At 47.7% G+C, this 11,782-nt stretch overlaps 1 protein-coding gene across 7 annotated transcripts in view; it reads right to left on the bottom strand.

The window, feature by feature from the left end:
* STX2 (syntaxin 2) overlaps nucleotides 1-11,782 on the bottom strand; it is a 54,373-nt gene that overhangs the window by 32,131 nt on the left and 10,460 nt on the right. For all 7 annotated transcript variants that reach the window (XM_017504517.2, XM_017504518.2, XM_017504516.2 and 4 more), the window contains 2 exons: nucleotides 8,963-9,034; nucleotides 3,278-3,377 (listed from right to left, as the gene is read on the bottom strand). In XM_017504517.2, the coding sequence (XP_017360006.1) occupies nucleotides 3,278-3,377; nucleotides 8,963-9,034 (172 nt within the window). The remainder of the gene's footprint in view (nucleotides 1-3,277; nucleotides 3,378-8,962; nucleotides 9,035-11,782) is intronic.

The raw sequence follows: 11,782 nt of genomic DNA, 5'->3' as shown, positions 1-11,782 counted from the left end.
GGGGTGGAAGGGGGGCAGAGGTGGGGGGGAGGGGGCAGCAGCCAGCGGATCACCCCGCTCAGCGGGACCTGTACAGGGTGCCCGCCTGAGGTAGGGGAGACATGGGGGTGGGGGAGCACTGTAGTCCCCCTTCCTCCCTCCCACCCTCCCCACCTTCTCTGGGAACCAGGCGGGAAGGCCGGGAGCCTGTCCCTCTGCATCATCTGGGAGAGGAGTCACTGCATTCTGCTTTCTAAAGACTGACCAAGGAAGAGGCTGGGCTGCTGCCTACATTCTGGTTCACACGGTCACAAACAAAAGACAAAATGCAACGGTTTTCTTTAGAGCCGGAGAGGGCCCATCCGGAAATAGTAGCAGTTCTCAATTTATTCAAAAATTCGTTCTATCTGCTATGACTTGGCAGCAAAAATGTTCTTGAGGTAAATTATTCAAAAAATGCTGATACTTATTCAAATAGAATTTCCCTAAGCATTAAGTATGATGTTAACAGACGTTACATAAAAGGTCCTACAGGCAAATAAATCTGTGAAACACTCAATGAAGCTAAACAGGCTTCCTTCTAGCAGGCCTTCTCAGAGCCTTTATTATTCTAAGGGTACTGTAACTTCCCAAGTGGGGCCGGGTGACGGAGGAAGAGGCCCGCGGAAGTATCGGGCCGCGTGCCCTGGATGCACCGTCGGGCTCACGGACTGCGGCTCAGGAAACATTTCGGGAAAGCACTTGTAAGTCACTGAGAGGGAACAGACAGAGGGTCCGAACACTATTTCACAAGACATGCAAACGTTTAAAATGTGTTCTTTCTCAATTTAATACTACTTTCTTAGTTTTTCAATGCATGGCTGCACTAAGTAAAACTCCAACAAAAATGTATCTGCTGGTAGCTTTCCTCCAAGACCGAGAATACATGTGCCCCATCACCACTTCTAGTCCATGCTGTACTGGAGGTCAGCAAACTCAGTCACTTAAAAAGCATAAAAGCTGCAAGAAAAAACGGTCACTATTCACAATGACACGAGTGGGTACAGAGACAATCCAACACAATCTACAGAGAATACTGGAATTAATAACTGATTAGGCAAGTGTGGGAAACCCCCCCATCTGGGCACCGAGGAAGGAGAGCTAAGCGGATTCCTGGCACAATTAGTGCCTGAGGAATGTCTTAGTTTACAGTGTTACTACTTAGCTATTTCCTTTATACAATCCTTTATATATAATCATATATTAGTTTATAGAATTAGTGCCTGAAGAATGTCTTAGTTTACAGCGTTACTACTCAGTCATTTCCTTTATATAATCCTTTATATATAATCATATATTATAGAATTAGTGCCTGAAGAATATCTTAGTTTACAGTGTTACTACTCAGTCATTTCCTTTATATAATCCTTTATTTGGATTATATATTATATATCATCATATATTAGTTTGTAGAATTAGTGCCTGAAGAATATCTTACTACTCAGTTATTTCCCTATATATACATATAATTATATCTTAGTTCATAGTCGGAGGAATGCCTGGAGCAGACACGGTGCAGAGCATGATTTAAGGGAAAAACAGTTATACTAGGACAAGAATTACGGCCCAGGCGGCAGCGTTCAGGATGGTGAAGAAAGCCGCTGTGTGGCAGGCTTGGAGCAAGAGCCTGTCCTCCTGAAAAAGGAGTTGTAGGACCTTGCTCCAGTTCTTGTGGAAGGCTGCCCTCAGACCGGCAATCCCGCGAGCGTCCGAGGGCTTAACACCCCTCCGGTATAACCGCGCCTCGGTGACTGTAACTTGTCAGCCTCTAGCTACTGTGCTGCTCAGAGCGTCCTCCCGTAGAAATCACTGGAAGCCGCCAGCAGGTGGCGGTGGACCTGGTCAGCTCTGTCGCTGCGCAAAGCATCCTCCTATAAAATCCCTTAGAGGTAGCCTGCCCCTAGACAAGAGATACCACAGGCTGCACCCTCTTCACCGCGCACGGCCCACCTCCTTACCTCGGTGACCTAATGAGGGTAGACCCATTGTTTACTGCTCACGTGATTGTCTTGACCCTATCACTGTCCTTAAGGTGACCTCACTCACTACCCTGCCCCCTAACCTATATCCAATAAATATAGATGCTTCTGGATGTTCGGGGCCTCGCCTGTCTCTGCTCATAGGTGGCGTGGCCCCAGAGCCCAGCCATGCTTTCTTTGTCCCTCTGTGTCCTGTCTCTTTATTTCTCGGATCCTGCACCTCAGCACAGCAAAGAGGGACACCCCACGACCCTGTAGGGCTGTGGCTCTACAGGCAAAAGATACAAGACCTATGTACAAAAACCACCGTATTCCCATACCGACAACAAACAAAGGGACAATGACGTTTACAGTAGATACGACTTCCAGTGGCTACCTGGGAATAAATACAACAAAAGGTATGCAAGACCCCTCCTCAGAACCAACAGCACTGCACTGGCAGGCATGGAAGGCGACCTCCATCCTGGTGGCAGGGGCTGTTCCCATGGATTAAAACACTCAGTGTTGTCAACACAGCAACTCCCTCCACCATGATGTGTGGACTCCAGTTTGCAATCTCTGGCTTGCTCAGATCCATGCCCCCTGCAAAGCTTTCAATATTTATCATTCCAGAGCAAAGAAACACTTCTCTAGAGCTCCCACGCCCCTGAGTTAATTTAAAATCTTGTCTTTTCTCCCCATGAGGAGATTCAAATACCGTGGGAAGCAAATTGGGACAAAAATCCAGGTTCTCCAGCTGCTTCCATTGAGCCCCTTTCATTCTGCCATTTGCCTTAGATTCAAAAAGAAGCAAATGTGAGGCAGGGAGAACTTGGCAAGCCAGGTAAAGGAAGAAAACGTTTCTTCTGTGCCATCCTCCACAGACACTGAGCGTGGCAGGGTCCGCACAAAAGCTCCTCCCTGAGCCCCGCAGTGAGTCCTCATCTTTCACCCTGCTCTTGCGAGTACTGTTTTCCAAATCAATCCCTGAATCGCTGCCCTCAGGACGATTCTGTTTTGCTGAGCTGTGGTCTAGTGTCTGAAATAGCCCCTGGGTTCTGCACAACCACTTTCATCTCTTCTTTACGACACGATGCATCAGTGGTCCTCCCCCTGGCTGACCACTACAATCATATGGGCAGCTTGAAAAAATGCCAAACGGATGCCCTGGCTTGCCTCTCTAGGGTATCAGCATTTTCTATAAACTCCCCTGAACCCAGAGTTGAAGCCTGTGCTGCAGACAGCAAGAGAGAGAGACACACACAAAGAGACAAACTTTTTTTTAAAAGCCAACAACTTACTTCCTTCTGGGTTTGGTGCAGAAAGAATGATGCTGTGGTTTTTCTTTACTTCTTCAACATACTGAGTTATTTTATCGATACTGTTTCTAATCTCCTCAACCTAGGAGAGAGAGAGAGTCAGGACAGCATGGCAAACTGAAATCTGTGACCACTTTTCATTCCTTAAAAGGGGAAGAATAAAGGAGAGAAATATACAAATAAATACCACACAAGAAATAAAAGCCTCTCCCATTCTTACACTGGTATCATTAAATTTAAAAAATAAAGATACACCCTATGACTATTTCTACCTTCATACTTAAAGCAGCACCAATCAAAATTCACCAGCAAAACCTATCAGGTTGTAAAAATGTCTAGTCAAGTCCCAAGCATGACACAGATGGGACCAATCAGAAGCACACTACTACTAATACCCATTCTCAGTATACCCAGGAAGTAAGCCCATCAAACACGTGGGCACAGTGGCTCACGCCTATAATCCCAGCACTGTGGGAGGCCAAGGGAGGTGGATCACTTGAGACCAGGAGTTCAGGACCAGCCTGGCCAACATAGAGAACCCTCTTTTCTACTAAAAATACAAAAATTTGCTGAGTGAGGTGGCTCACACCTGTGATCCCAGCTATTCAGGAGGCTGAGGTTCAAGAATCGTTTGAACTCAGGAGGTGGAGGTTGCAATGAACTGAGATCACACCACTGTACTCCATCCTGGGCAACAGAGCAAGACTCTGTCTCAAAAAAATAAAGAAAATAATAATAACACTCTTATGGGAGGGGCCATCTACAGCTCAGACAGCCAAGCGTTCATATTTGTCATCTTTGACCTCTAAATGTTTAAACTACTTAATATTTGTTTCTAAATGTAACGTACTCATTAGCAAGATTTATCTGGAGGGAGTTATCACATTATCTTCAAAAACCTCTGTGGTAGGCTGAATAATGACCCCAAAGATGTTCAGGTCCTAATCTCTGGGATCTGTGCGTTACCTTCTATGGCAGAAGATATTTCGCAGTTGTGACTAAACTAAGGCTCTTGAGATGGGAAATTATCCTGGGTTCTCCAGGCGGGTCCTCGTTAACCCACTCATGCCAGAGGCTGCAATTTTTTGTGTGAAAAATCAGATGTCGGAGATGGCCGTGAGCAGCAGGATGTAATGCAGTTGCACAAGCTTGGCATCCCAGTAATGGAGCACTAGGCATAAATGGACTGATGTCCCAAGTGCCTCCCTCCTTCCTCATTTTAAAACAGTAATTACAGGCCAGGTACAGGGCTCATGCCTGTAATTCCAGCACTTTGGGGGCCAAGGCAGAAGGATCACTTGAGGCCAAGAATTCAAGACCAGCCTGGGCAACATAGAGAGAACCCAACTCTACAAAAACTAAAAAAAAAAAGAAAAAGAAAACTAGCCAGGCATGATGGTGCATGGCTGCAGTTGCAGTCCCAGCCACTCAGGAGGCTGAGACAGGAAGATCTCCTGGGCCCACGTAGTTGAGACTGGACAGAACTGTGATTGCACCACTATGCTCCAGCCTGGGCAACAGAGCAAGACCCTGCTCTTTAAAAAAGGCAGCAATTATTAACCATGACATGCTGTGGCACAATCCACATCCTAATCCTGGAGCCTGTGAATATGTCACCTTGCATGGCAAAGGGAACCTTGCAGATGTGACCAAGTAGAGTCTTGAGATGGGAGACTACCCTGGATTATCTGGGTGGCCCAGTGGAACCACAGGAGTCCTTCTAAGACGAGGCAAGAGGACCAATGTCGGAAAAAGGAGACTTGATACTGAAAACAGCAGCCGGAGTGATGGCTTTGAAGACGGAGAAAAGCACCGTGGCCCAAGAACACAGCCCACCCATGGAAGCTGGAGAGAGGGCAGCGGCTCCAGGAGGCTCACAGGGTCCTCCCTGCCCGCACTCAGGCCTCTCCAGCACCTGGAACTAGGAGGCGGCGATGAATGTGTTGTTGAAGCACGATGACTGTGGTGATGTTACACAGCAGGAAGGTGACACACATGCCAACGTAAAGAACACATTTCCGTGAAAAATCACTCTCCAAACACTCAGTGGAAACAAGGGCAGTGATTTGCATTTTTTGTAAATCTAATGTGTGGCCTAATAGAAGGCACCCTGATCCTCATACTTTGAGGTTTGGTGTGCTGGCTCTGAGAAACTCCATCATCACGCAGTCACAAAAGAATGAAAATGCAAATCATCATCTTAGTATTACTTTGAAAAGAGCTTTGACCACAGAAACCTCTTGAAAAGGTCTTAGGGACACCAGGGACCCTAGGCCAAGCCCCAGACCAGATTTGAAAAGCCTAAGTATTAAAGAATCACAAAGGCTGGGAGCACTGGCTCACACCTGTAATCCCAGCACTTTGGGAGGCTGAGATGGGCAGATCACTTGAGGTCAAAAGTTCAAGACCAGCATGGGCAACATGGGCAAATGCCATCTCTACTAAAAATACAAAAGTTAGCCAGGCACCTGTAGTGCCAGCTACTCAGGAGGCTGAGGCAGGAGAACTGCTTGAATCAGGGAAGAGGAGGCTGCAGTGAGTCGAGATCACGCCACTGCACTCCTACCTGGGCGACAAAGTGAGACTCTTTCTCAAAAAAAAAAAAAGAAAAAGAAGAAAGAAGAAAAAGTACTGTTTCTAAAATAATACACATATGCCAGAAAGTTTAAAAAAAAAAAATAACTCTTGGAAAGTTCTACAATCTATACCACTGCTAACCCCAAGCCCCGTGTGGCTCCAGAGGAGCAGGAAGCTGCAGGGCTACACGCCCAGCACCCAGAGAGGCACCGAGAGAACACGGCCAGCTACCATTTTTAGTCCGGGACTAAAATAGCAGGGGGTCTCTTTTGCTCCATTATAAATTTTCTCTCTGTTATAAATCATCTTCACAGAGAGGAACTTCCCTGGCCACCCTTCAAGAGCACAATTTTAGTGTCTAATCAACACTTGTCATGTACGACACCCATTTCTCTTGCAAACTTCTATGTGATATTAAAGATCAGAATGCCATTTTCTAAAGCTGAATTTACATTAACAAGCATTATTTGCTTTTGCATTAGTCTAAGAAGTCATCACAGAAATTACGTGCAAAATAAATCGACTATTTAACAAATGAAAGCTCGAGCTGAAGTTAGAACCCAGTGAGGACAAGCACTGGGCAAGCCTTCCTACAGCACGGCTAACCTGTTTCCCACATGCCCTGAGATGCCAGCAGCAAAGACGACTGGCACAGAAAGACCACAGCTTAATGACAGTCAGTGAATTGCACAATGTCACTTTTCTTTTTCCTTTTTTTTTTTTTTTTTTGAGATGGAGTCTCTCACTGTGGCCTAGTCTGGAGTGCAATGGCATGATGTCAGCTCACTGCAACCTCCGCCTCCTGGGTTCTGGAAGTCTCCCGCCACAGCCTCCAAAGCAACTGGGATTACAGGGACCCGCCATCATCCCTGCCTAGTTTTTGTATTGTTAGTAGAGACAGGGTTTCACCATGTTGGCCAGGCTGATCTGGAACTCCTCACCTGAGTTGATCCACCTGCCTTGGCCTCCCAAAGTGCTGGGATTAAGGTATGAGCCACCACGCCCACGCTGGACTATGTAACTTTTCTATTAAACGCAATATTTAATGGCAGGAGATTCTTTAAAATAAACACCTTTTTTGGCCGGGTGCGGTGGCTCAAGCCTGTAATTCCAGCACTTTGGGAGGCCAAGGCGAGCAGATCACCAGGTCAAGAGCTCGAGACAATCCTGGCCAACATGGTGAAACCCTGTCTCTATTAAAAGTACAAAAATTGGCTAGGTGTGGTGGCGGGCACCTGTAGTCCCAGCTACTGGGGAGGCTGAGGCAGGAGAATCACTTGAACCCGGGAGGCAGAGATTGCAGTGAGCTGAGATCGTGTTACTGCACTCTGGCCTGGCAACAGAGTGAGACTCTGTCTCAAAAATAAATTAATCAATTAATTAAATAAATACATTTTCACAAAGAACTTTCATGGAAGAGTTAAGCAACCAAGTAAAAGAAATAAAATCAGAAAAATAATTTGACAAAAGGGGCAGGAAGGCTAAAGACAATTTAAAAAGAAATGAAATCAGGAAATCCCAGTATCTTAACTCCTTTATAGCTTAAAGGAAGTTCCCTGTAGCTAACAATTTAATCTCATGGCTTTTTCCATTCAGTAACAGCAGCAACTAATAAATACCTGAAAACCTGTGACTAGGCTTACGTGAGCTATTAAAGAAATTCTGGCTGAAGATGAAAACCTAGTAACTTTTCATATATTTTTATAAACCTATTAAAAATTTTCAAATCCAGGAATTGACAGACCAGTTGAGACTGTCAAGTAAAATTATCCCATGAGATTCAGCATAATCAAAGCGAGTCCTGCCATGAAGGTTTCGTCATTAAAAAATCCAACGGACGTGTGTTTTTGTTTCTTCATATTTAACAAAGTTAGTGCATTTGTTCTGTGACTCAGTGCTGCCACATGAGATCAAATAGTCCTTAGGTTTGAGAATTTCAGCAGGGCCTAAGTGCAAGGGCTGTACTGGGAGATGGGCAGGAGGGGAGGCTCACACCTCAGACAGGAGCCTGGCACTGGCAGGCCACCGTGCCCCGTGCTGGAAGGCTTCCACGTCTTAAAATACCAGCCACTGGGTCACCTGCAACTTCCCTTCTGAGTCTTCAGCCCGAGCTCACGTACAGTTCATCAGTCACCGGTTTCAGACCCTCAGCCCTCTGCTCTATGCGCACCCTCAGACCTCACTCCCACCGGTGGAGGGTGGCAGTGCTGGCGGGAGCCACACACCTGACCCCTGCGCCCACAGCCAGGCACCACCTCTACTGCCAGAACCACCACTTCCTGAAGAACTAAGGAGGCCTCGTTCTGAGACACTGCTGGTCTTGCAGGGAGGCCTCTGTAAAACTCTCTTAAGGGGTGTGGCAGGACCTCCCTAAGGCAGCCTGCAAGGATGAGGTGCTCCTGCAGCAGCCACCAACAGTGGGGAGAAGTGGGCGCCACCCCTAGAGGGCCCTGCAGGCACCGCCCCGGCCCACACCGAGGCCACGTGCACAGTTCTACCATCCGCACCCAGTTCCCTCCCAGGCTGCATCAGGAATGATGATTTGTAATTTTCTCATTATTAACTAACATTGTGATCATAGTAAAAATTCCAGAGAACTTATGTAACTCCAACTATAACTTTTAAAAATATTAGCTGAAGTATTATTTGAAATATGACAAATGCACAATCATATTGATATAAACGTTTAAAGAAGAAAGTCGTCGGGGCGGGGACTCATGCCTGTGATCCCACCACTTTGGGAGACTGAGGCAGGCAGATTGCTCAAGCTCAGAAGTTTGAAGCCAGCCTAGGCAACACAGTGAAACCCGTCTCTACTAAAAATACAAAAAAAGAATTAGCCGGGCATGGTGGCGCCAGCCTATGGTCCCAGCTACTTGGGAGGCTGAGGCAAGAGAATCACTTGAACCTGGGAAGCAGAGGTTGCAGTGAGCCAAGATTGTGCCACTGCACTCCAGCCTGGGCGACAGAGCGAGCCTCTGTCTCCACAAACAAGAAAAAGAAAAAAGGAAAAAGAAAGAGAAAAAGAAAAGGAGGGAGGGAGGGAGGGAGGGAGGCAGGCAATGACTGGGTTCCATTAAACGTTCTTACCTGATGGAAGAAATCCTCCATGAAATGGTCCTTTTCAACCACAACTGTGTCTCCATCATCATTCTTCCTACACTACAATGAAAAATGGAAAATTCCAATTTTTAAAATTTGTATGTGGGCACAAATAGCGAACTGAAAAACAAAAACAGTTCAATACCCACAGGATCTCAACTCACTAGGGCACCAAATTGTAACAAACCAGCAGCTGCCACTCTCTACCCCAAATGAACTCCCGCAACATTTTCAACACAACAGGTGCTGGCTGAGGCAGCCAGGAAGGTTGGAGGACCTGGGGAGAAACAAGGGTTGGATTTCTCAGAACTAAGCTACTTTAGAATCATTTCATTTTCACTATGTCAGTCAATATAACACAAGCTAGTTTTACCCTCAAGAAGTGAAACTGCTTGCGTTGCATATTTTCCATAAACAGTCAAAACACTGGCTGGACACTGTGGCTCACACCTGTAATCCCAGCACATTAGGAGGCTGAAGCAGGCAGATTGCTTAAGTCCGGAAGTTCAAGACCACCCTGGGCAACACGGTGAAACCCCGTCTCTACAAAAAACTAACCAGGCATGGTGACACATGCCTGTGGTCCCAGTTACTGGAGAGGCTGAGGTGAGAGGATGCCTGAAACTGGGAGATTGAGGCTGCAGTGACCCTGTCTCTAAAAACAAAAACAAACAAACGAACAAAACCAAAAACAAAAAAATAACCCCCAGCATCATCCAGAAGCAAAACCACTGAACAGGAGCTGAAGGCCTGGGCTCCTGCCTCCTCCCCAGCAGCCCATTAGCTTGTCTCAGTCTCTGCCTCCTGTCCATTAAATAGAGATAGGATTGTCCCGTCTCCATCGGAAGACTCTAAGGATGAGATCTTTACCAGTGTTCTATAAGGAGACACTACTTTCATGGGTAACATTAATACATAAATCAATAAAGGCTTTTATTAATAAAATTATTTCTAGTCCATACTCTTTTTTGGGGAGTGACAAAGTCTCGCTCTGTCACCCAGGCTGGAGTGTGGAGTGTGCAGTGGCAGGATCTTGGCTCACTGGAACCTCCGCCTCCCGAGTTCAAGTAATTCTCATGCCTCAGCCTCCTGAATAGCTAGGATTGCAGGCACCTGCCACGACATCCAGCTAATTGTTTGTATTTTTAGTAGAGATGGGGTTTCACCATGTTGCCCAGGCTGGTTCTGAACTCCTGAGCTCAGGCAATCTGCCTGCCTCAGCCTCCCAAATTGCTGGGATTACAGGCGTGAGCCACCCCACACAGCCCGTACACTCTTAATTCTAAGCAAATCAGCAAAGGCAAAATGGCAATCAACTGACAAGCAGCAGAAACTAACATGAGACAGACCCACATAGCTTAACACTCTTCTCCAAGATTTCACACCACTCAACACAAAAGAGAAGGCTAAAGGCTACTGAGTGCCGGTGACTGGGGACTACAGGAGGCAAGCCAGGTGCCTTATCTGTCAATCCTCCTGGTCCCGCCCGCTTCACCCCACCATGAGGCAGGTACTGGCATCTCTATTTCAGAGAGTAGACACATGCTCAGCGGTTATGGTCTCAGAGCTGAGAGGTGCCAAAGCAGTAGCTGAAGCCAGGTCTGTCTGACTCTACGAAACTCCCTGTCTTAACAACTGTAGTATGTTGACCCTCTTAAAGATAGTAAGAGCAGTCCTTTACCTCCAGTTCATGAGTGGGGGGCAATTTGAAATACACGCGTGTTCTCATTAATTTGATGGTCCCCATGTTGCCAGTGAGGAGCTGAAACATGCAGGGGTCACTCGGCAGTGGACCACAGAGCAGGAGCAGCCTGAGGCCATGACTCCACTCCACACTCCGAGCTCTAACAAGCACACTCTACCTGGGAGAAGATGGATGGGGGAGGAGTGCTGCCAAGCCCCAGCAGCCCTGCAGCCAGGCCTGCAGGCCCCCCTTGCTGGCACCCACTCGCTTAGAAAGAGGCTCTACTCCCATGTGCATGCCCAGCCCCGCCTCTCAGGCCCACAGCCTGCTGCCTCCCTGTCTCCAAGTGCTCACTTAATCCCACTAGCTGGACACGGGGTCTCACTGCTTCCATGTGGCCATCTGCCTTGTCTTCTCAGCTCTGGGGTCATCATGGCATTAAGTCACTGACTGACTGTGCATTCACCCAAATACACATGGGGCAGGGGGAGGGGAGCAGGGCTGAGACTGGGCTAGAGATTGCGCCTGTGGCCCTAAGCCCTGAGCCAGGGGTGATGGAAGTGCTTCACCCCCACTGGAGGGACACATGGCTCTCAGGGCAGCTTATACCTCCCTGCTCTGCCAGTAACTCTGGGTTCTAGGTTCAAAGCCGCCTCATTTTTGTTTGTTTGGAAAACCATAAACATATACAAAAGTAGAAGGAATGCTAATGGTGAGACCCCTGTTGCCATCACACGGGCTCAACAATGGCCCAGCCACAGCCTGTCTTGTTTCTGGTGGACACCCACCACTTCCCACGCCAACACCACAGGCCAGCTAGAGGCAAATCCCGTGGGGCAGATGCTACTGTGGGGACTACCCTGTGGCTCCAGGAAAGAGGCCGCACCCATCTCAGTGCTCCCCAGGAAAGTGGCCGCACCCATCCCAGTGCTCTCCAGGAAAGTGGCCGCACCCATCCCAGTGCTTCCCAGGAAAGAGGCCGCACCCATCTCAATGCTCCCCAGGAAAGAGTCCGCACCCATCTCAGTGCTCCCCAGGAAAGAGGCCGCACCCATCCCAGTGCTCCCCAGGGAAGAGGCTGCACCCATCCCAGTGCTCCCCAGGAAAGAGGCTGCACCCATCCC

The sequence above is a fragment of the Cebus imitator genome, unplaced genomic scaffold (genome assembly GCF_001604975.1).
Source record: "Cebus imitator isolate Cc_AM_T3 unplaced genomic scaffold, Cebus_imitator-1.0 Scaffold323, whole genome shotgun sequence".
NCBI lineage: Eukaryota > Metazoa > Chordata > Mammalia > Primates > Cebidae > Cebus > Cebus imitator.
The sequence above is the reverse complement of the archived record's forward strand: the minus strand, read 5'-3'. Positions and strand labels throughout refer to the sequence as shown.